General features: G+C 38.8%; 1 protein-coding gene across 2 annotated transcripts in view; it reads right to left on the bottom strand.

Moving 5' to 3' along the window:
• The window catches only part of PCDH19 (protocadherin 19), a 130,037-nt gene that overhangs the window by 101,075 nt on the left and 3,827 nt on the right, over positions 1-25,135 (bottom strand). For both annotated transcript variants that reach the window (XM_059385009.1, XM_059385010.1), the window contains exon 2: positions 22,429-22,756. In XM_059385009.1, the coding sequence (XP_059240992.1) occupies positions 22,429-22,756 (328 nt within the window). The remainder of the gene's footprint in view (positions 1-22,428; positions 22,757-25,135) is intronic.

Below are 25,135 nucleotides of genomic sequence, written 5' to 3'. Positions count from 1 at the left end.
AAAAAAAAAAAGAATTTTGGAACACAGTCCCCAAAGTCTCTGTTCTTTGGTTTTTATTCCTCCCAAACACCAGATATACATGGTTACTTCAAGAAACACCGGCAAGGGGTGCCTGGGTGACTCAGTGGGTTAAGCCTCTGCCTTCGGCTCAGGTCATGATCTCAGGGTCCTGGGATCAAGCCCCGCATTGGGCTCTCGGCTCGGCGGGGAGCCTGCTTCCTCCTCCCTCTCTATCTGCCTACTTGTGATCTCTGTCTGTCAAATAAATAAAATCTAAAAAAAAAAAAAAGAAAGAAAAAGAAAAAGGAAAAAAAGAAACGCTGGCAAAAATCTTATGTCAGAGCCTGCTTTCTGCTTCAATCACCTCTAATTCTCTTTTCAAATTCCAAATCAAAGCCCTGTTCTCTCCTACAACTTACACAGCAAGTGCTTATGCTATGTTTATTTAATTTTGCAAACCAAGGAGTTGATAAAACATTATATTGATAACATAATTTCATTATATTCTGCAAGCAGGCCATCAGCTGATACTGAACCAATTAATATTGAACTCTATGTATTTTCATTTGATCTAATAGTCACATATGGCATTTACAAAGTCCATTATTCAGCAATAAAAGGGCCCAGAATTATTTGATCCATGTCTGACCTTTCAGATTCTAAACAATCTCTTTTTTTTTACTTTGAAATATTATCTATAAGGCCTTTTTACCAAACTGCAGTCTGTGTGCAATATATAAGGTCCATGGCCAAAGATAAATGTTATTTTAAAATTCCTCTTTCTACTAATATGTGAGTAAACATGACCTACTACCTAGTCTGCAAATGCCAAAAGGGGTCTTAGCTTAGTGGAATTTCACGTATCTGAATTAAAGATGGATTAATGCAATCTAACAACAGAGACTTTTTTTAAAGTCATCTGTATGGCATACAGCTACCTTCACAAAAGATAGCAAAATCTGGCAAACTGGGACTGGCTAAGACCAGTGAGTGATATGCAGCCAAGCTTCTTGTGGTCATTGAAAATAGATTTTTTTTTATTTTATTTTATTTTTTTTTCTGCTCAGTGACAGAGAAATTAAATTTCATTGGCAGTTAATGCTGATTTGATTTCATGTGGAGGGAAATTTTCTCCCCTTGTTCCTCACTTGCACCAAGAGAAACTACAATCCATGGAAGGTTTTAGGCAGACTGTCAAGCTTATAAGGCTCAATGTATTATGACATACTTCTCTCTGCTACATTGTTATCAATCACTGAATTACCCTCAACCTGAACAAGAAAGCAAGAACAAAGCAAGGAATCTGTTTCATGCAGGGAACCCTTCTAAAATTACTTTCAAAGGAGCTGTCCACCTGAAATGAATCATTAAATAAGCTTCGTATTTTGCACATTTCACAATGGTTAGGATGATGTAATATGGGCAATTACACACAAGCAACCAGAAACTTGTCTTCCAAAATAGCTACAGCTCAGCTGAGGTTTACTCTGGGTCTGTGGTTTCTAGCAGAGCAACAACTTTCCCTCCACACAAAAGCACAAAAGCTGCTACAAATTCAAAGGAAACCCTGGGCTGCATTTGGGTATCATTTTTAATTGTACGCGCATGGATTACAACTTTATAAGCTAAAAGCAGGAGAGGGGATCAGCTTGTACTTAAATGAACACAGAGTGATTGCTACTCAACTGCTAACTCTACAGGGAACAATATCTAGTCACTTAAAAAAACAAACCTGATTAGGAAATAGTGGCACCCAGTTACCTATTATTTTGTTGGCAGTAACGATTCGCTTACAGTGAGACCAATTTGCCAGGGTTCACACATTTTATTCAAGTTAAATATTATAACAGAGAATCAAGTTTTTGTTTTCTCTTACCGCCTCTCACTGGCCTCCTGGCAGTGCCCTAAAACCCCCAACAGTATAAATTGGTCCCCAAGAGCAAAAAGTGAAATTGAAGCCTTTGCCCTAGGCCACTATATGTCATCCCAAAATTGAAAAGAAAAAAAAAAAAGAGGGTAAAATACCTCTAGGTAAGAGACACCAAGAACTGGTTTCCTGGGTGGGAGGCAGGCGTGTCTGAGACAGAGCACAGTCCTGGGAACCTGAGATCCAAAGTTCCTCACCATGAATCGGCTATTTAAAATGCATCTGTAAGTTACTTGCACGAAAGAAAGGAGAAAAAGCAGTGGCCCTGAAACAAAGCCCAGGTCTGCAGAAGCAGCAGGTCACAGGAGAAGAAAGGCTTGGGGCAATATTTATTAAAGTGCAGGTCACAACCCTAAGCTAGTGGTCCATGAAATTGCCATCTCCAGAGCTTCCCAGCTAATGGAGATGCCCAGCACAGAGTCACGAAGGAGAAAGGTTGAAAAATGCCAGATTAAGGCCTAAATTGATATCCACTGACTCTAGAAAGAAAACACAAAGGGATAACATCAGAGAAGGGCTTTTTGCTCCCCTGCCAGCACATCTAACTAACTCTGATTCATGTAGGACCTCCTCCAACTTCATAACCAAACTACTGATGAGTATCATAGTAAAGAACAATGAGAAACCTTGAAGGAACCACTAAGAAAAAGAACAGACACTGTCATGTAAAGGGACTTCAGATAACTAAAAGCAAAAAGTGTGCTGGCATGGAATTTATGTGTAATAATTAAATAGAAGCAAATGGAAATTTTCCTTAATTTCAAAGTTGGATTGAGTTGCCCTCTATAGCACATTGTTAAGGGAGACAAGAATTTGATTGCCTCCATTTGGATTAAGAGTACAAATTCTATGTCTTCCTTGGCATAAAGGGATGATAATAATAACAGCTACTTAATATCTACGTATATGGCTTATTTTGTGTTAGGCACTTTAATACTCACATCAAATCTTCACAAACATCTATGAGGTAGGTACTGTTATTCTCATTTTTAAATGAGGAAGCTAGGGCACAGAGAATAACTGCCCTAAATTCACTCGGCTAAAGACAGTATACTTAGATTTCTAAAAGACAGTCTGCATCCAGAATCTAAGTTCTTACCAGGATGTCCTTTCTAAGCCCAGTTGTGTAAGTCCACATCTTGCCTTTTTTTTGCCTAGCCACACAAGTGAAAACCATGTCTAAAAAAACAAGAAGAGCTACTTTCAAAATATAGCTTCAAATGCTAAGAGCTCTTCTACATATTCTACCAGCATTATCCAGTTAGAAAATGTAGTAGAAAAAAAAGAGCCCAATCAAAATAACAGCAAAACCATAAAATGGCTGGAAATAAGGTTAACAAGAACTGGAAGGAGAACTATAGAAATTTACTGAAGACATTAGAATGAAATGGGACTAAATGGAAAGATGTCATGCTCCTAGATAAAAAGACTAAATATTATATGCATGCCAATCCTTCCTAAATTTATGTATCAGTTTGACATATCTCCAGTCAAAATCCCAACATTTGTGAGGGGTGGGGGGCTTGGGTTGCTCAGTCAGTGAAGCATCTGACTCTTGATCACAACTCAGGTCTTGATCTCGGGGTTGTGAATTCAAGCCCTGCATTGGGCTCCGTGCTGGGTGTGGAGCCTACTTTAAAAAAAAAAAAAACCCAATGTGTTTAAAACTTAACATGATTCCAAAATTTATCTAAAAGAATACAGAAAAACTTGCTGTGAAAAGACAAAGAATGAGGAGAAACTAATCCTACCACCTTTAAAATCGATTATATCATCAATGATTAATCAGTGTGATATTGGTACAAAAATAGACAAACAGATCAGTAGGAAAAAATAAACAGCTCAGCCATCAAAAAGAATGACATCTTGTCATTTGCAACGATGTGGGTGGAACTAGAGGGTATTGTGCTAAGAGAAATAAGTCAGTCAGAGAAAGACAAATACCATGTGATTTTACTCCTATGTGGAATTTAAGAAGCAAAACAGATGAGCACAGGGGAAGGGAAGGAAAAATAAAATAAGATAAAGAGAGGGAAGCAAACCATAGAGACTCTTAACTCTAGGGAACAAACTGAGGGTTGCTGGAGGGAAAGTGGCTGTAGGGATGGGGTAACTGGGTCATGGGCATGAAGGAGGACCCTCAATGAAATGAGCACTGAGTATTAAATGCAACTGATAAATCACGACAGTCTACCCCTAACACTAATAATACACTATATGTTAATTAAATTGAATTTAAATAAAAAATTAAAGAGTCGCTAAGAAAAAGAGTATATCCTAGTGTATATAAAAACTTACATATTATGTTTTTAAGAAGCACCAGAGGGGTAGCCTGGGTGGCTCAGTCTGTTAAGCATCTGATTCTTGATCTCAGCTAAGGTCTTGATCTCAAGGTCCTGAGTTTGAGCCCCACATTGGACTCCATGTTTGGAATGGAGCCTACTTAAAAAACAAACAAACAGGGCACCTGGGTGGCTCAGTGGGTTAAGCCTCTGCTTTCAGCTCAGGTCATGATCCCAGGGTGCCGGGATGGAGGCCCACATCAGGCTCTCTGTTTGGCAGGGAGCCTCCTTCCCCCCACCCCCTCTGCCTGGCTCTCTGCCTACTTGTAACTTCCTCTCTCTGTCAAATAAATAAATAAAACCTTTAAAACAAACAAACAAAAACAAAAACAAAAAACTGGGAGTAGGGGGCACCTGGGGGGCTCAGTCAGTTAAGTATCTGCCTTCAGCTCAGGTTATTATCCCAGGGTCCTGGGATCAAGCCCCACATTCCTCTCTCCGCTCAGCGGGAGATTGCTTCTCCCTTTCCCTGCCACTCCCCCTGCTTATACTTTCTTTCTGTCAAATAAATAAATAAAATCTTTAAAACAAAACAAAAACAAAAAAATGGGGTGTGGGGTGCCTGAGCAGTTCAGTCATCTGCCTCCGGCTCAGGTCATGATCCCCGGGTTTGGGACCAAGCCCTGTGTCCAGCTCCAGGCTCAGCTTGGAGTCTGCTTGAGATTCCTCTCCCCTCTCCCTGTGCACCACCCCCAACTCATGTACATGTGTGCATGCATGTGTGTGCGGGCTCTCTCTCTCTGCCTCTTTCTAAATAAATAAATAAGTAAATAAATAAATAAATAAAAAGCAGCATCAGAAAGCAGTGAAGAAGAGAAATAAACAATAAATGGTACAAAGTCAGCCAATTAACCATGTAGAAAAATATTTTTTACATTGTCATTTCTAATCATATACCAAAATAAATTCCTAAGGAATTAAAAACATAATAAAAAAGTTCACAAAGAGTGGAAAAAAATGTGAGATTGGTAAATATGTATATATACATACATACAATTCTTAAATTTTTATGTATAATGATTTCTTGCAAAACACTCTAAGTAAAAAAATAAGCATAAACTGAATTAAAACTCATACAACACCCTGAAAAAAAAGTCTTTGAATACAAGTTTAAACTAAAATTAGATAATCCATTTTCATCTATGGAACTAACAATTCTCTCTCTCACTCCTGTTCCCTATCCTCTCATTTGCTATTTTCCCAACAGGTATGCATTCCTGCTTATCTTTTCATACAATTTCATGCATATATAAACCAATAAAACATATATCCTCTTTTATCCCCTTTTTCACCCAGGCAACACTATGCCTACATATTTTTCTGAATCTTCCTTTTGTTTAGTCAACAATATAGAGAGTCTTCCATACCAATATGTAAAACATTCATTTTTAAAAATATTATAGTCATTTTATTTATTTATTTAAGATTTTATTTATTTGAGAGACAGAGACAGAGATAGTGAGAGAGAGCAGGAGTGAGGAAGAGGTAGAAGCAAGCTCCCACTGAGCAGGGAGTCTGACACCAGACTTGATCCCAGGATCCCAGGATCATGACCTAACCCAAGGCAGACACTTAACCGATTGAGCCACCCAGGCACTCCAAAACATTATATTCATTTTTAAAAATAACATATATATTGTTTCTATTTTTGCCATTTCAAATAATACATCAATGAATAACCTTGTATTTACATCATTCTGTACATGGTCAAGCATATCTATAGGATGAATACCCTAAAAATGGAATTCCTGGGTCAAAGGGTATATGCTTTTGCAGTTTTTAAGGACATTATTTAATTTCCCTCTATGGGACTGGGTACCAATTTATACACCCATGAACAATATATGAGAGTGCCTGCTTCCTTATGACTTCACCAGACTATATTTGCATTATAATAATGATTTCTGAGTACAGTGAAATGGGCTCTTATATACTGTTGGTAGAATTGCACATTGGTACTTTTTTGAGGAAATATATATCAGAAGTCTTAAAACATGTAAGCCTTCAGATAAAATAATATCACCCCTAGGGAATTTATTCTAAGGAAACAATCAGAGATCACAATAAGATTTATTTATAAGGGTATCACAGGATATTACAATAGAACAAAACCTAAAGAATTAGAATGTAAAAGGTAAACACTAGAGATTGAATAAAATAAATTTTATCCATGGAACAGAATACAATTTAACCACCAAAAAAACAGCTTGCTTAGAAATATTTTCTTATGATACAGCTGTTAAGATGGGGAAAAAAAACAGAATCATCCCAACTAAAATACCCTTAAAAGAGTAAAAATATGATTTTTTAATTAATACAATAACTTTTATTGGGCATTTATTTCATGCCAGTCACATACAAGAAAGTTAATGGTAGTTGCCCCTGAGCAGTAGAATTATGGATGATTTTCCAACTTCTTCAAATACTTCTGTACTTTTCCATTTTTTCACAATGGAAACAAATTTATTTTATAATAAGTAACCAATAAAAGCAATAATAAAAGATAATAGGACCTAACTTACTTTTGACCCATAGAGCAACAGGTTTATTAATAACTGTAAAGTAAAAGTCAGATAGAATACCACATTCCCACATTCAGGACATTTACAAATGTGTCTTCAAACATGCCAACCCATTGAGATTATCATTTGTTGCAAGGGGCTTTTGGGTATCTGCCTCTCCCTAGGTGGCTCAGTCTCCCTCATAATGGCACTAGTAAACAAGAACATCTCAGCCACAACATCAATTCTGTTCTCTGGTCCTAAGCAACAGCAGCCATGGAGAGTGGAGGGTGGGGAGAACTCCAAGGTCTTTAGGCCCGTGCAGGGCCCATAAGCAAGTTCAGAATCAGACCTTCACATACATCCCATGCAGCAGCATGTGTTTAGTGGGGCCTTCCTCAGAGCCAGTACCAAACCCCACTGACTGTCAGCTGCCAATATTGATTTTCAATAAACAAAATTCCTTGTTTTCAATCTCCTTACCACCTTCTGGAGTTTTATACTCACTTAAGCGGTGATATGAATTTGCATAGAATTACATTTTACTTTTCTTCAGCCAGAACACTCTGCTTCATCACACTAACTTCTTTCAAATTCTGGCTTAAAATCAATTAAATATTTTAATTTCCTGAAAATTCTTTCCTAATACAAACAATGTCATCTGTAAGCTATATACAAAGGGACAATGTGAATCTTTTCTTAAGATTCTTGCTTCATAACCAAGTTTTAAGCATCTTCAATATTTCTTTATATGAGGACTTTTACATTAAAAAAGTAAGATAGAAAGGAGGAAAGTTGGAAAGAAGGTAGCAGTGTATTCCTTCATTTCCCTTACTTTTTAGCCCCTTCTTCCTGTGCTCCCACAAACACACAAAAGAAGCAGATATTTATTTTTATCAAATAGTCCATGTTATAACACAAAAAACATGTAATTTGGGCATCTTGGTTCTTTCCATAGTTTGGCGACCGTGGCCATTGCTGCTATAAACATTGGGGGAACAGATGGCCTTTCTTTTCACGACATCTGTATCTTTGGGGTAAATACCCAGGAGTGCAATTGCCCTTCAACAGACGAATGGATAAGGAAGATGTGGTCCATATACACTATGGAGTATTATGCCTCCATCAGAAAGGATGAATACCCAACTTTTGTAGCAACATGGACGGGACTGGAAGACATTATGCTGAGTGAAATCAGTCAAGCAGAGAGAGTCAATTATCATATGGTTTCACTTATTTGTGGAGCATAACAAATATCATGGAGGACAAGGGGAGTTAGAGAGGAGAAGGGAGTTGGGGTAAATTGGAAGGGGAGGTGAACCATGAGAGACTATGGACTCTGAAAAACAATCTGAGGGGTTTAAAGTGGTGGGGGCGTGGGAGGTTGGGGTACCAGGTGGTGGGTATTATAGAAGGCACGGATTGCATGGAGCACTGGGTGTGGTGAAAAAATAATGAATACTGTTTTTTCTGAAAATAAATAAATTAATTTAAAACAAAAGAAAACAAAAAAACATGTAATTTGAACTGAAACTCATTTAGTTAAATGATTACACCTATAAGAAATACAACTCTACCAAAGGCCATGGTCTCCCTTTATTTATCCAAGAGACAGACTACAGAATTAGGCCGCAGATGTTTTCCTATAGCAGGCAAACACTTCACCTACAATCAAGATGACATTGTACAGATGACATTCTCTTCTATTAGGTATGCAGGGGGGTGAAGCATCTGTTTGTTTGTTTTTTAATAAGAATTTTCTTTAGAATATCTAAATATTTCTGGTATCTACATGGGCCACTGAATAAACATTTTGCATTTAAGTGCAGTACTTACTATATGAGTTTATGCAGCCATCAATTAAAGAGGTGTCTCAAAGGATGCCTTTTTAAAATTTATTTATGCTGTACAAAGTTAGGCTACTAATGGGAGTCAATCAAATTAATGTGACTTTCTTAAAAGGTCGAATTCAGTAAAGCATTAAAAGGCAAAAAAAAAAGAAAAAGAATTAATTAATTAATTAATTTTTAAAAAGATAAAATTCATTATATTTTGCGTAAAAAAAACAGCGCATTTAGGCAAGGCTGGATTTGAAATTTTGAGCATCTCAGCGACAGCCAACTCATTAACTCCCTCCTTTTTTTGTTCCAAATTGTTGGGGGCTATTGTATGCCTCAGATTCTAAAAGCCCAAATATGAAATCAAATATTGAGAAATATTAAAAATGTTCTCCCTCAAACTGGCTACTTGGTCCTAAAAAGGACACTGAAAAAATATATTTTGCTAAAAGTGACTCTTAGACAAAGCCTGTATCATTTTCATAGTATTAAAACTCTGTACAGATTACTGTTTAATGTTACTATTATAAAATCTCGCATTCTAAAAATGAAATTTGTGAACCAGATGTCTAACACTGGTGAGATAAATCTACTTTCACAAGAGTATACATATGGGCAAGAAAAGTGAAGAAGGAAAAAACATTTTTCATAATATTATTTCTCATATTTAAAACATGAATTGTAAAGAAAAGGATTATTTTTTAATGTGAAACTTCATCTGACAGAGACCTCCAAAAAAGGAAAAATAAGAAAAATTTTAAAGGTGTTATCTGATTGAAAATGAAAATAAAGAACATAAATGATATGCCCTGCCTCAGAATAATTCATAATTTTGTGCGACCTTTTTGGTCCTTAATATTTACTGTATAGTATAGTAGTTATCTCTTTTAAGTAATTGCTTTTCTGATCTCAAAAATACTGCAAGTTCAATATAGAAAATTTGGGAAATTATAAAAGTATATTTCAAAAGTAAAAATTGCCTGATTTCCTGCAACCTGTGATAACTATTAATGCTTTGGTAATTTTCCTTCCAGTATTTTTTTCTATGCATATATATTTTTAAATGATTGGAATATACACAGTTTTATTTGTTGATTTCTTTCAATTAATGTATGTTATATAAAGAGTGTTTTCTTGCATCATTAAATATTCCTCAAAGTGTTATTTTAATGTCTTCATAGTATTCTAGCAATGTACATATCACAATGTATTTAGACATTCACCTACTGATGATATTAAGCATATTTTTAGTATTTCAGTTCTATAAATTATACTGAATTTAACACCCCTGAACATGAATTTCTAGGCAAATTTAAAATAATTTCCTTATGATAACATCCAGAAGAAGAGAGTAGATATCTCAGGGATTTTAACATGTATTGACAAACGGCCCCAAGAAAGATTATGTCGGATTTCAATTCTATCAATTATACTACATGGAGCAATATATGAGAACCATACCCTTGCCAATGCTTAGCATATTTTTAAATTTTTCCTAATTCTATAAGTAAAAATAAGACACCTTGCATATCAAATTGCTGTCGGTGGTTCCCCTAAGGTAACGTATTAATAAGGAGAGAGTTGTGGAGACTTTAGCTTCTATTTTATATGTTCCTATATTGTTAGACTTTTTAATAGGTACATATAATGTTTGTAGTTCAAAATTAATAATAGCATTCCATTGTTACTGTTAAATTACTAAGATTGAAATATTTTTGTATCTTCTGGTAATTTGTAGAGCCTCTTTATGAATTATTTATTTGTGTCTTTGCATAATTTTTATATTGTGGTATTTGTCTTATTTATTGATTTGTAAGACTCTTTATATATTAAAGGCATTGCTTAAATGTCCCCTTATCCAAGATGTCTTCCCTGACCTTTCTAGAGAGCTCTCATTCCTGGCAGAACATATAACTTTACCCTTCTTTATTTTTCTCCATATCATCACCCTACATATTATATATTTATTTGTTTCTTGTTTGTCTGTGTGCATAACAAAGTCAGGGACTTTGTTTTGTTCACTCTCATATCCCCAGCACCTTGAATACTGATTAGCACATAGTTAAGTACTATATAAATATTTATAGAATTAATAAATACAGGTTCTTTGCTATATACATTTAAAATATTTCCCCAGCTTAGAGTTTATTTTTAGTTTAGCTTATCAGACGTTTCTAAATTTTTTATTATTTTTATTAACCTATAATGTATTATTTGCCCCAGAGGTATAAGTCTGTGAATCGTCAGGCTCACACATTTCAGAGCACTCACCATAGAGAGCTGCTGGTCTTTTTCTTTGTGTTCATTTCATTGCTTCTATGTGTCTGAAGTCCTTTACAATTGGTTTTATTATTTGCATTTTCATCTTAAAATTTTAACTCTTTAATCTGTGGAATTTATGTTGTCATACAGTGAGAAATAAAAACCTATTTTTTCCAATAATATAATCCCAGAGCACCATTTAGTAAATAATCCTTACTTTCTCCATTTTTTTAAATCTATTTAACCTCTCATCTTGTCTTCTCAGTAATAACACAAGCTATGAGGGTTGGTACCTTATGCTTTCTCTATCCCTCAGAGCTGAGCATGGAGCTGGTCAGTAAAGGATGATCTACAAATAATTGGTAGATGGATGAATGGGTGAATGTTTTCAAGCCAAAATATATATATTTTTAGAAGAGCCTAACTACTAAACAGAAAGTCCATTCCCTAAAGTCTGAGGGCAAATCATCATAACCAGAGGGGCAGGATTCACCTAGAATAAATGAATACCCTGCAAGGTCAGGGCATAACAAGCACTATAGAAACTACTAAGTAACAAAACTTAAAAATGCCTGATACTATCCAAAAGGAATTGTATAGCATTGGTCCCTGCCTTCAAGGAGCCCCTGAAAAATATTCTTTAGGGGGCCCAAAAGTAAAACACCTTCCCAAGCACTCCCCAGCTGACCTCCCCTGCCCCTGAAATAGCAGTTTACTCCCTGCAAAAAATAGATTGCTTTGTTACAGATAGTGCCCCAAATCCTGCTCAATGCCATCCGCCAGGTTCCAACATGCATTGAGTTTAATGGTTTAATAATTCTGGAATCAAATCTACTTTAAAAGAAAATCTACCTCGCTTTTGGCTCAGAAGCAAAACCCTCATGTGCCCTACATCTATAGATTCTGTAGGGCTTAGTGAACCTCCCATGGCCTGAAATTAAAAATAATGACAACAAAAATATATGTTTTTACTGAATTCTGGCTCATTGGTGATTATCTTCAGCAAACAGCAAACGAGCAAAGCCGTGGTGAACTAACTGCCCCTCATGCCAGAGAATGATGATCAGTGAAATTTATTGTTAAGCATGAATAGTAGCTAAAATATTTATTGCGTGTGAGGTATTAAAATGAGAAAACTTTCAAAGTGGAAGCTTCAAGCAATTGCATTAAAAGTTGCATAATTCGGTTAGATTAACCTTAGAATGGAATAAAAAGCTGCTTATTTCCATAATGCTGGCCTTCTACAGTATGAAAGGTTAGATAATTTATCATGATATATGAAACAGTCCTCAAGAATGCCTAACTTAAAAAGGAGATCTCGGTGACTTCCAGCTCTATGAAATTTTAGGTAGCAAGATAATCAACACAATTTATATTTAAGTGAATTTGTGTTCTTCTGAAGGGTCTAGCTTACCAGGCAAGAAGGGTGTATCTACTACACGTACCTACAGCAAACACCAACCAACTGAAGCAAGGTTAGTATACTCACTGTTACCTTTATGACAGAACTTAACATTGGACAAGAAAACCTATTTGAATGGGGAGGCTACTGAGTTGTTGTTGTTGTTGTTGTTGTTGTTGTTGAGGCTACTGAGTTTTGACATACAACCTACATTAGACACAGAATATGTTGCCCTCCTGTAAAAGCTAAAGGCTGGTAACTATTTCATCACCTGTCATAGATCAGTCCCTTACCTCAATACCACCTACGGAGCAGCTGTTGTGGTCACATGGGCTCAAACCTGAATGCACTCAGCTACAGGAAGCCTTTCAAACCAATCCTATAAAATTCACAAAATTACAGTCAGAGCTGCAAAAGAACTTGAAGATACCCTGACCCAATCTCCTCATGTAATTGTTCCAGGGTTGATATAGTTTGGCATTTGTTTGGATTTTTCAGAACTCTCAATGTCTTGGAGTGGTTTCCTTAGTGACAATAGATTTCAATGAACTAAAGCTCTTCTTTTACGAGGTCTTTAATTCTGTGTCATTGGTTTTGCTAGTGACCTCCTCCCTGATCCCAGAATTACAGTTCTCAATTGTTATCTTTGGGAATACAGTGACTTGGGGTGGCTCACACATTAGAGATAACTGTCCTGATGGAGTTTGCTAGACTCAGAGGGTGAGGAGAGCAAGGTAATGAAAATGTCACACATTCTTGGATTCCCAATACCTCCAAATATGGCACTGTGCACAGCCACAAACCTTGGCAGGTGCGGGTTTTTCTCCACCTCCCATGATCTCTTCCAGATGATCAGAAGTGCAAAGACTAAGTCCCCTGATGCCATTCCAACAATGCCCAGTGCCATGGTATTATGGCTTACTAGTTTTATAAAGTTTTGACCTGTCAGATCACTCTACAAAGTATATCTTGTGCAAAGACAGTTAAAATTTAAGTATACTTTGTGCAAAGACAGTTTAACTATTTTCCATTTCAGACATTTTCCTTATTGTATTTTTTTACTGCAACAAGACACATGTATTTTTCCAACTTGAAAATAAAATTCCTCAGTAGAGGCAAAATTCAGAGTGACCTGGAGACATAAGGACATATACCCCAGTAGCAAGCTCAGAAACCATACAGAAAATTGGTGTTTCTTATGTGGTATTTGAGATTGTTACTAAAGAGCCATAACTATCATAAATTGTCTTGCAATTTTAATCAGGCAAAGTCCCCTGGAAAAACTTTGATTTAACGCTAATGCCATCATGTTCTCTCCCCTAAGCATTAAGGAACAAACATTACCATTAGCATACCCCATCACTTGAGAGTCTATACTTGAGCAAACAGAAATGCACTAGTAAAAGAAATGACCAGTATGGCAAGGTCAGAGTCAATGCCAACCTTCGGAGTGCTGTGTGCCTGTGTCCTCACCATAGGCCACGGTGCCTGGCAGCAAAGAGGAAGAAAACAGTCTTCCAATAAGCCATTCACCATTACCTATAGCCAGATGCCTCTGCTCAGACCTGCACTTTCAGAGTCCTGCATCCCTCAAACATGTCAAGTTTCAAATATGAATGCTAGATCATAGACATCTTTAGTTGTAAAAAAAAAAAAAAAAAAGTTGCTTAAAGGTTAAATCAATCCCCCTGAATGCAGACTGATCCTTGCTCATACATCTCACCTAGAAAAGATATAGTTTTATAGCTAAATACCTGGATGCATCAGCAGCCCAAATAGGATTTCCTCAAGCCAAGTGAATTAAAGGGTTAGAGGAGAGTTTGAAACAGAATTATGTCCAAAAGGCACAAAAAGAGGAACTGAGCCTCAGAAAACAATTTCCAAGGAGCTGAAATTCCCTATAAAGTTTTCTTAAGTTGGGTTGCACACATAGCAATGATTATTTGGCTGCTTCCTACTCAGAACTCTCCATTAAAAATATTTCCCAGGAACTCTGTTCCTGGGCTATATCAAATTGGGGTGCCCTGGCCTCACATGTAGGGGAATAACATCCTATTGTGACTAGACTTAGAAGCTTTTCCTCAGGAAGTTAACCAGCAGAGTGTCAAAGGGTGGAGAGCACGACTCTGAGCGCCTAAGCTCATAGACATGTGTATAATCAGGCCAGCCCAGCCCATAAAGGCTCCATTACCACAGAGGCAGAATAAGCAGGTGAGAGAAGCATATCATTCTCTCTCTCTCTCTCTCTCTCTCTCTCTCTATCACACACACACACGCACATACACACTCCTCTAAAGGGAGAGGAATCTGGCCTTTGGATTGAATTTATCTTCCTGCCAGCTTACACAGAGAATCCATTTTGTTGAGAAGAGCAAACTACACAATCTGAGAAGAGGTGCCCTTCATGCTCTGGAAATCAGATTTAGAAATGAAAATAATCCAGAAAGCAGAGACCACCAAGGCCAGTGCTTGTGGCAGTGAGGGAGAGCAGCTTGCCATGGAACAGCAGCCAGATGGGGCCCACTGGGAAAAGCTGAAAACTGGTCACCCTGGCACTCAGAGATTTAATGGAGCATCCAAAGCCTACACACATCAAGGCCGTGCTTAAACATCTGACATGAAGAAGGCCTGGTGCTCGTCCATGAACACGGAGCTCAAGGAGAATGCAGAATTCCCATCAAGCTTCTTGCCTCCTTCGATCAGCAACGGTCTGCTGGAAACTCAAGATAGCTATCCCAACACCTGTCTGTCTGTCCATCCGTCTAACTCTCACTCTCTTTTTTTCTTTCTGAAAAGTAATACTCTAACTCCCCAAAAGCTAAATTCAAAGGAAGTAGAAGAGAACCCTTTCATTTTGCAAAGTAATTCCCAGGCTCTACTGAATCCGAGAACTGCTTATTGCCTTGGGAGCATTTAGAACCTGGAGCAGCAAAGTGAGAGCCATGTCTTTCAGAAGTAAGCCCAGGAGGTTAAAACAAAAAGCACCAAACACATTCCCAATAGGCTTCAGTGCTTCCAGCCACAGACTTTCAAAGAGTGGGGGAAGATGAAGAGGATGGGAAGGGGGCAGCTGTAACCATTAATTTTTTTTTTTAGAACAAATATGAAATGTGGCATTTGTTAAATCCAGGTGACATGTACCTGCCTTCTCTGGACTCCGTGTATTTTAAATATTACATAATTATATCTTTTTTAAGTAAGTGAACTTCAACCAGGAAAGCCAACCAATGAGAATTCAAGAGAATAATGAATTGGCCCACCTTTAAAGGTTTTGTAAATCTCGCCCATGTGAGGAATCTCACTTTAAGAAAAACAAGACATGTGAAAAATCCAGACTTAACAAAGGACATTGGTCAGGAGTTGTTTATTCACATTATGTGGGGCTCTTTCTTTTACAAACAAATCCACCACAGGTTTTTGGTAAATATGGAATGCCATCACTGCGGTTAATACAGGGTCGAATTTACAAAACACTCACTTGCAGCAAGGCTTTTCAGGAACACAATGACGGTTCAAAGGTATATCCACAGGTCCTCTTGTGTCACCCAATCATATTTTCAGTTCTGGAACAAAAAGCACTTTGAAGCTGTACCAGAGGAACTGCTATCAAGCAAAATGGAGTCTGGTTTGGCCCCAAATGTTAGTTGAGCCATCTGTCCGCTCTGTAACTCCATTTTCATGATTATTGAGTGTAAATACTGGTTCCTTCTCACATCTTTTCCAGGGATGCTGTGGAGCTGTGTGGTCCCAGCCAATATTTTTTAAGCAAAATGCTGAATGATATAACAAATGAGATATCTGCATGGGAGCCCCAGTTCCTGACACTGGCAGAGCGGTGCTCCAGGAAGCTGCAGTACTTTCCATACCGTTCCCTGGGGTGACACAGGGAGGCGCTCGCAGCCTGGGTACACCCACTGGAAGCAGAGTTACCCTCAGCACGCAACCCACACAAAAACCACTCCTAACTACACAACAGCCAAGAAGGAAATGTAACTTGAAGAGCATTTCCCTCTACAAACAACTGATCCTCTGGGACTTTCACTTCAAGCCGCTCAATTGTTCGAAGTAAATGAGGCTCACATTAAAGGCCAGCCAGTCACACATCAAGAAATTAAGCCTCCTCTCAGTAGGAGAAAATGGCCGCTCCTGAGCCAGCCTCCTGCCTCTCACACACAGGCCTCTTGTACAAATGGCTTCATTTACCCACATCTGAGACACTCGATCCAGCCAAGCTTGGTCTCCCCTAAGCCCTGAAAGCTGAGATACACAAGCAGAGGGGTCAATATCTGAAACTCCAAGCAGCTGCCTCAGATCCTCTGCAGCGCCATAATTCAAAGACTCCAGCTTTGCCACGAGGTGGATTCATCCTTTTCTTAGCTCTCTAATTCCTAACAAGCAATTCCCCACACCCCTAGCTTCAGCCTCTGGGTGCAAAATACCAAAACCACAACCAAGACTAGGGCAAGGATAGGGAAGGTGAGGTCTGCAGCTCCTCCCACCTTGTAAGTCTGATGGACAATCAAAGAAAAACCAGGTAGGGCCACCAGGACCCCCAAACAAGTGGTCCTCTAATAAGAAGAATTCCAAAGCCTCAGAGCCCTCTATGGAAAATGTCCTGCCTCCAATCCCCCAGGGAGAGAAATCTCAGGATCATTAGCAAGCGCTCTGGCTGAGATCAACTTTAGTGAAGGTGTATGGGGAGAGAGGTGATCTCTAAGGTAACCAGTTAATTGCCAATAAGGAATGATAATAATAAATTAGCAAATACTAATGTAAACTAACTCAGTTCTGTGGCAGTTGCATGGAGACGACAGAGGAACAGTTTATTCTGGAACACATCTTGCAACCAGATCCCTACTGGGAAACACACTGCCTTCCCTAGATGTGAATGGCCCAATAAGATACAATGTAGGCAATGGGTGGCCCTAGAATGTATCCTAGTAGAAGTGGAGCCTTTGATTTTTAGAGAAAAGTGGAGTGCATGCACCTGAAAAGAGGCGGGTTGCACTGTTCCCATTGCCTCCTTCTGATGCCTGAGGGTTACTTTTGACTCTTAGGGATAAGACTTAGGTAGTTCCAAAATGCTGTCATAACAAGAAAAGTAAAAGAAAAATAAAATTAAAAACGCTCACTTAACTGTTTGTTGGTTTGTTTTCATTGGAGGCAGTGTCATTTCCTTGCTATTCAAACCAGCCTCATCATACATATCAATTTCCTAGTGATTTCTGAAACTGACATCTGATAGGTTTGGGGCTGCTTTTCTATTTCCTTAACCCACGGTTTCACTCAAATCCCTGCAAATCCCTAGCTTTAAAATTCTGTTTTAGGGACCAAAGCGTGTTGAGCTGTTTCTTTCTTCCTATTTTTCTTCAAAGCCTAACTAATGTTTCAGTTTCATTATTTGCACTAAGATAACATGCATAGGGACTTCCTGTAAGATAACTGGAAGCATTCAGTTTGGTTTGCCACGTACATTCCTAGTCTGCAAACTCTTCTGCCACTCAGTCCCATAGCAGAGCACACACAGCCTTAGAATGTCTCATACTGAAGATGCCACAGTTTGCTAGCAAAAGGTAGAAAAATAGAACTCAAGATTGAGTTTGAAACCAAAATCTAAATCCTAAATCTAAAATCTAAATCTAAATCTAAAATTCAGGAAGTTTTGACCACTATGATTCCCTCAGAGTATCAGCTCAGAATCATTCAACATTAGAAAACTAAAACTTTAAAATGCCTCACCAAAGAGACTGGGTGTCTAAGCCATTTGACCTCTCGTAAAAGCTGGAAGAGGTCCCACCCACGTCTCCAATAGCAGTAGAAGAAATGAGTTTCATCTTCCTACAGCAATGATGACAGCTTGGGTGACAAAAAGGGTAAAGCAGAGATGCTGATGTACAAATGAATAACACTTTCCAGCATCCAGGGGGGCCCAGTAAGCATGCCTCCATTTCATAAGATTGGAAGAAAAAGTATTTGCCATAATAAGGAGACTCTAAAAATGTTGAAATATTTTTAGAAAAATCTTAGCAAACTGGAAAACCTATTATTATTCTCTCTTCTCAATTCCCCTTCCTTTTCAATCTCTTTTCCCTTCCTTTCACTCTCCTCCCACCACACATACATTCACTCATGCATATACTAAATCTACAGAGTAAATATACCAGGATGCCAAGAAATGCAACTCTCACCCTTCAATTTAAAATATTTAAGGGATACCTGACTTCATTAATTCTACAGAAATCTTCTGTAAACAGCAAAGACATCCTCCACTTTTCCTTGCCAAATCTGTGTACAAAACCACAAAATCCACATAGCCAATTTCCGGACCAACATCAGAAGATCTGCAAATAATGATGTGTTATTCTAGGCATGACAGTCTCTGTGATACTAAAGGCTGAGTTCCAATTCCCTAGACTCCTTTCCCTTTACCTTACCTACTTAACTGCATTGAACATCACATTCCCTTTGGTTTCTAGGGCCAACAATATTCAGATGTGGCTAGGTTTGCACACTGATGCAGAAGAGACCTACACTTTTGCAAGCAGCACCAAACCTTAGGAGCTCAACAGTTAAGGCTACATATAAATGATAGCAGGGTTGCCAAGAAAGAAGCAGAAGGGGAGCACTACGAAGTCTACAAAGTAACATGTGGTTAGAAACTCTCTTATATTACTTGCAGGGAAATCATTGGGTGATCTTAGCTCCCCAACCAGACTGAACTCTCCGTGGGCTGCTGCTGCATCTCATATTTATTTGGGATCCCCATGGTACCTGCCACACAGCTGAGCACATTGGATTCTCTAATAATGCTTACTGATATCTAATGCCATGGTGATAAGGTATAATAGAGTGCTCCAAGGGAAGAAGTTCCCCACTCCTTTATGGAGCCACTGTAAAGCCCTGTAACAGACTCTGCAGATAAGGGAGGGAGTGGGTTTGTCACAAGGTAACCCAGCAGAGAAACATAATGTGCAGTGCTTTGGTCTCAATCTGGAGAGTAATAATGTAACATATGCTCAGAAAAGGAAAGTTATCCTAAATTGAATTGACCTGTTTACTTGTCTGCCTCCTTGTAAACTCCCTAGGGTCAAGGATCAAGTGTTTTATTGTTGGATCCTGGTCAAGTAGTGCAGTATCTAGCACATTCTAAATGTGCGACAAATGCTATTGGGGTTAATGAACAGATAAAAGAATGATTTGATGAAATAATGTAAAGAAAAATGTAAGTAACATAAGATTTAATACAGGAGTCTCCATAGAATCTCATTTTTATCACATCATAGCACTTACCACTCTGTTATAACTTCTTAATAAATGGTGGTTTCTTGGATGGATTAATTAATTAATAGGAAATATAAAGAGAAGGTAGGAAATATATCAGGATATTACTATCCTAGGAAAGGAGAATATCCTATTGAATGCCACAGCAGCATAAATCATTCCTGCAAATCACCTATTTGTTTGCTTGTCTCCCCTGTTAGAATGTACATTCCTTGAGACGACAGATCTTTTTAATTTCTGTAACACCAAAGCCTAGAGCAGAAAAAAAGTAGACCTTCAATGAATATAGCTGAAGGTATGAATCAACCATTCTTGCTCTTCTATAGATTTCACTGTACCTAAGTATTCTACCTAGTCCTCATTCAGGGACTTCTGATATGGAAAGAAAAGGAGAAGTATCATTTTCCCCATGCATAACTTTGTGACATTTGCAAGTTAAAATGGCCTCCTATTTCTGGATGGGTTTCTCAGTTGAACTCTACAGGACTGCATATTAGAAATACACACTTGGTCTCACTATATCTAGGACACACTGCCTTGGCCCTTGACTAGCCCTAGACACTACATAGCTCTGTGATTTAGTTAAATAAGGAGAGCATGTGGCTTTGTGAGTTGGGGAGAAGATCAGAATTCAGACTTTCAATGGATTTTCTAAATAATTGAAGCAATATTTTATTTCATTCTGCCTATAAGAGAATCAAAAAGAACACCAAGATCTTTGATAAACCATGAAGACACACACAGTCATATGTCTCTTGCCGACTGTAAGTATCTCATAAGCACTGGGGCTCACATTTCTCTAGTGCCTTGAATTGATCACAGAAATAATCACCACATCCTCAGATGATGATTATTTTGTCTATCTCCAAAAACAAGAGCAGTCAGCACCTGAACCCACAACGTTGCCATCTTCTACCTCCATTGTTTAACATCCAATATGAATACTCCAAGCACACCACTTTGTAGGTGTTACCTATACAAAACCAACTTAAATTCCTCTTTAGTTACAGTGTCTATGGGGTCACACTCAGGTGTGCAGGCCATTATAAATGATTCTCCAATTATTGTCTAGTGAGGAGATCTATGATTCAGGGAACACGTATGTGTCATACCCTTTACATTACACAATGCCATACTATTTCTTGGACTGACCTTGCATGGTAGATGTGCCCATTTTGTAGATGAGGAAACAGAGACTCAGAAGGATTCCATACCAAGAGGTGTCCCCCAGATTCAAAATCATGGTCTACTTGATTCCACCACATAGCACTACCTCTTCCTTTCCGTGGCTAAACTCTTAGTAGTCCACAAGTAGTCCTCCAAAAAGTCTATGATCTAGTTCCTAGTAGTATATACTGATATTCATAATTGTAACAGTGCTTCTGTGGCATGATATTGGATTTTCAATAAATCCTTATATAGAGATTAATAGATAGAAAATACTGGTGCTTTTGTTGCTAGCTGAAGATCATCAATTTCTCATTAAAAGCACTGTTGTTTGGTCCAATTACTTCTGGTGAGAATGATTTTTCAGGAAACTAGGGAAAGCAATTGATTCAATTGCCCTCTGAAATTGATACAAATACTATGAGACCATTTTATATGCATCATAGCCTAGGTAGGTCAGTCTGAATTATTTCCAAGGCAGGAAGGTGGCACTGAAACAGCACTTGGCAGAAAGTTATAGAGCCCTGTGATCTAGTCTCTCCTCCCTTTCTTTCTCTGCCTCTGCACTTCCCTCTTCCTCTCCCCCCCTACCCCACTCCTCTCTCTGTGTGTCTCTCCATGTCCTACTCTGTGAGTCTGAACAACTCCCTTACCATCTCTGGACTCTGTTTCATCTACTGAAGGGTAATCTATCAAGATAACTATTGCAAGGCTCAAAGGAGACAATGATTGGGCACGTGCTTCAAAACCTGTGGAAATGCCTTTCAAATCTACAGTATTCCTTTCATTAGTGGCCTGGAAGAGGGCATATGCCTCCCAGTGCATCAAATTTCCAACCAAAGAGGAACTTAAGCAATTTATGGAAACTCGAAACCAACTTAAGAACCGTTACTTATAGCGTTCCACCCACCCACCCACCATTATCCATGTTATCACCCTACTACCCTGAAATTGTTCAAGAGCCAGCAAACATCAGACCACACAGTGCTAAAAAAAAAAAAAAAAAAAAAAAAAGCTTCCATTTTAAAAACCTTCATACCTGGTAAAGGGAAACAGAGCCAACTCAGATCATAGTTAATTTCTGAAAAGTTTGTAATTAGTGACAGTTTCCACCTCCTTGTTTGTCAAATATCACCAAACCAAAAGAACTACCAAGAAATGGCAACGTGGTTTTTTAAATTTTTTTGTTTGCATCCCTTTAACCAGCCCACCCATATTCTTGGGAAAGCACATATATGGCCAAAGAAAAAGAAAAAGGGGGCTTCAGGAAGCTGAATAACTCTTGCACTGGAGAATTGGCCCCTGAGCATTCTAGGGTTCACCCATCTTTAACACTGCTTGTCGATCCACTCTTTCTCAGCCACTTTAACTGGAACACTGGTACCGCTGGCTGGCAAGCATACCGCATTTGCAACAGATGGAGCAAATTCATATTATGCCAGAACGCCATACAGAGACTTCCAAGGTACAGAGCCCTTGAGCTCCCACTCTTAAATCCACCCCTACAAAGACCCAATATGTTGGGCTATCCTTTGCCCCAAGAGACCCTGCTGGCAAACATTGACTACAGAAATGGGCTTATGCAAAGAAGTCCTCCCCACCCCTGCAGGGGAATTCTGCAGCCTAGAGGCCTAAGCGGGTCTGGGGGAGCAACATGGGAAAGAGAGCCAGCCAGGAGGACCTCTTAGAACCCCTTAGCTGCACTCACCTCAGGCAGAGGCACACCGTTGATGATCAAGTCTGGCTGCTGGGGGCCCTGGCTGTTGAAAGAGTGATGGTAGATGTGGTTGGCACTGGTATTGCGGGTATTCTGGTTTTCCACATTCAGGAAAGTGCTCTCTGAGCGACGGCAGCCCAGGGGCAGTGTCTGCTGGTGGTAGTCGAAATAGTTGAGGGAGGAAGTCAGGGAGGAGCAACTGACAACGTTCATCTTGTCTGTCTCCTCCACATCCCGGGGTACCAGACGGATGTCATTCTTACTGATTTTTTTCTTCTTGCTTGATTTCTTTTGATGCCCATAGGAGTACTCAGCGATTCTGCGTGACAAAAAAAAAAAAAAAAGGAAGAAAAAGGAAACGTGTATTGCTAATGCTCTCCCAAACCATGCGTTGGTTAATAAATATTAAGCACCCCAGAGGGTTGCACCCCTTCTCTGCTCCAGCTTCTTATTCTGGTGCATTACATCATCAGGTTTCTCCTGTGCTTTGTACATGTGAAAACAAGCTAAGGGCCATAGAGTTTTCATATAAAACATACAAACCTCCCACTCCTCCACCACCCCCCCCCAAAATGTTTCTATACTCTGGATGTGCAATTTCTCATTGCCAGTGGCTACTTAGCAAGAGTGGGGAGGACAGGAAAAGTTGAGCCTATAGGAAAGAAAGCATGAAAATGGTCAAGTCTGGAGCTTCCCTGGAACCCAAAGGAACCTCTGGGTGAAATAAGAAGCAAGTATTAATTTAAAAGAAGAGGCGACAGAAGGAATTAAAAAATAATCTCCTTTCCAGTTCCTCCAGGCATTTGCCATGTAGCAAACACCCTCAGTCAGATATCTCTTTGACCTGATCAGTTTTGAAGTGGGTTAGATCAAACCCCACCCTTTGATGTAACCTCAGCTTCTCTACTCCACACCCTCCTTCCCCCTGTCCTACCCCTGCCCCCCTTCCACTCCCTACCCTACCCCCTCCTCTCCTGGAGAAAGTGGAGAGCCAAACCCATTTGAATGAGGGGAAGTGCTTTTTACCTCTTTCCCCTTAGGCTCACTTTCTCCTCTGCCTTTTTGTCTTGCTCCTTGCTAATGGGAGAAACCGAGATGCAATGCGGACACTTGCTGTTTTGTCCTTTTATAAAATAGCCCAGGAGACAAGTGATGGTTAAACAATTACTGCAAAGGAATTTAAAGGTTAGTGCATTCAGCATCCTTCTCCATTCAGGTGCACCTACAAGCAGCTGTGCTGCAACTGGAACATAAAGAGCTCAATTTAATTAACACTGACACAGACCCAGCAACGTGCACCGAAGACACCAAGCATTAAGAGACTTGTCAAAAGAAATACATTGAATTGTAGCTAGATTCTAAAAGTCATTTATTCCTTTGTACATAATGATTCACCTCATTGTTGGAAAATTCAATTTCTGGGCAATAATCAGCAAAACAATAGGGTTAATAAATAATACAGGTTGATCTTTACAAGGGAAAGACTGTGACTGTCTTCCTGATCAACAAAGCTAATTGTCTGAATACAAAAAGCCGAATTCAGCAGCAATTGCAGATCACCTCACAAGTCTCATAAATGAATGCATTTGAGGAAGAGGCTCAGGAGGGGCTGAGAAAAGAAAACCTCTTGTCTAATACATGAAAAGACAGGCTTTCTAAAAGGTCTAAGCGTACAGGGAAATTGCATATTTCCCGAGGCAAATTCTTACTCTATCCCAGGGATGTTCCTAGGGCTGAGCAGTTACATTCCCCTCGCCCTTTCGCTGTGTTCAGGCATACATGCAGCTGATGCTACTGGAGCTTAAGAGCAGATAAAATCCCAAAGACCCCAGGACTAGGGCTTATTTTCTTCTCTAATCTGTTTATAGAATCAATGGGAAGTTTTAATGATTTTGTTTACCCATGATGGATAAGTTTGGCAATGCCCCGTCCAATTACTTGGCTGAGGCATTCACTGAGCAGCCCTTTCTGTATTGACCAATTATTTAATTAAACTGTACTTTATTAATCCCAAACCATCATGGGGAACAGAGCTCTTTACAAAATACACATGTGAGTGAAGTTGGAGAGCACTAAGATTTTCTTTTTTTCTTTTCTATTTTTTTTTTTTTAATTTCAAATGCTCTCTTCCCTGTTTAATGATCTCCCTGGCAAGCTCTCAGAAAGAGCTCTCATTTCTAGTCATATATCACCAAGAAGTGGCAAAGCCTTCACTATCTTTATTTCAAGATGATTTCTTTTTCATCAAGAAAAGGGTCTTACACATTTACTTTACACTACAGAAATGGCTTAAAAAGAGTCCACCCTATCATTATCTCTATATAAATAAAATTTTACAGACCCCCCCCATTTTTCTCCTATAAAAATCGCCACTGGCAGTCACAGGTTTCAAAGGTAAGAGCAATATTAATTTCCATTTCTCCCATCTGAATTGACTCAGAGCTGAAGGAAAGAAAAGTCATGGCCATTTCACTAGTAACAGGATTAAAGCATTTATGAGGCATTGCAGCTGCTCTTTTATGGCACCTGATTGATATTCATGTGTGGTTAGCATTTGTCTACTAACTTGTGTAATGCAGAGAATAGTAAAAGGGAAACAATAATTGCATGGCTGTTACATATTCAGGGGGCTCTGATTCACAGAAGTGTGCATTTCAGATGGTGTCAAATACAAACTGGACCTACAGGAACATATTTT

Source organism: Mustela nigripes, chromosome X (assembly GCF_022355385.1).
Source record: "Mustela nigripes isolate SB6536 chromosome X, MUSNIG.SB6536, whole genome shotgun sequence".
Lineage (NCBI taxonomy): Eukaryota > Metazoa > Chordata > Mammalia > Carnivora > Mustelidae > Mustela > Mustela nigripes.
Note: the sequence above shows the minus strand (reverse complement) of the source record. Positions and strands in the feature narration are given on the sequence as shown.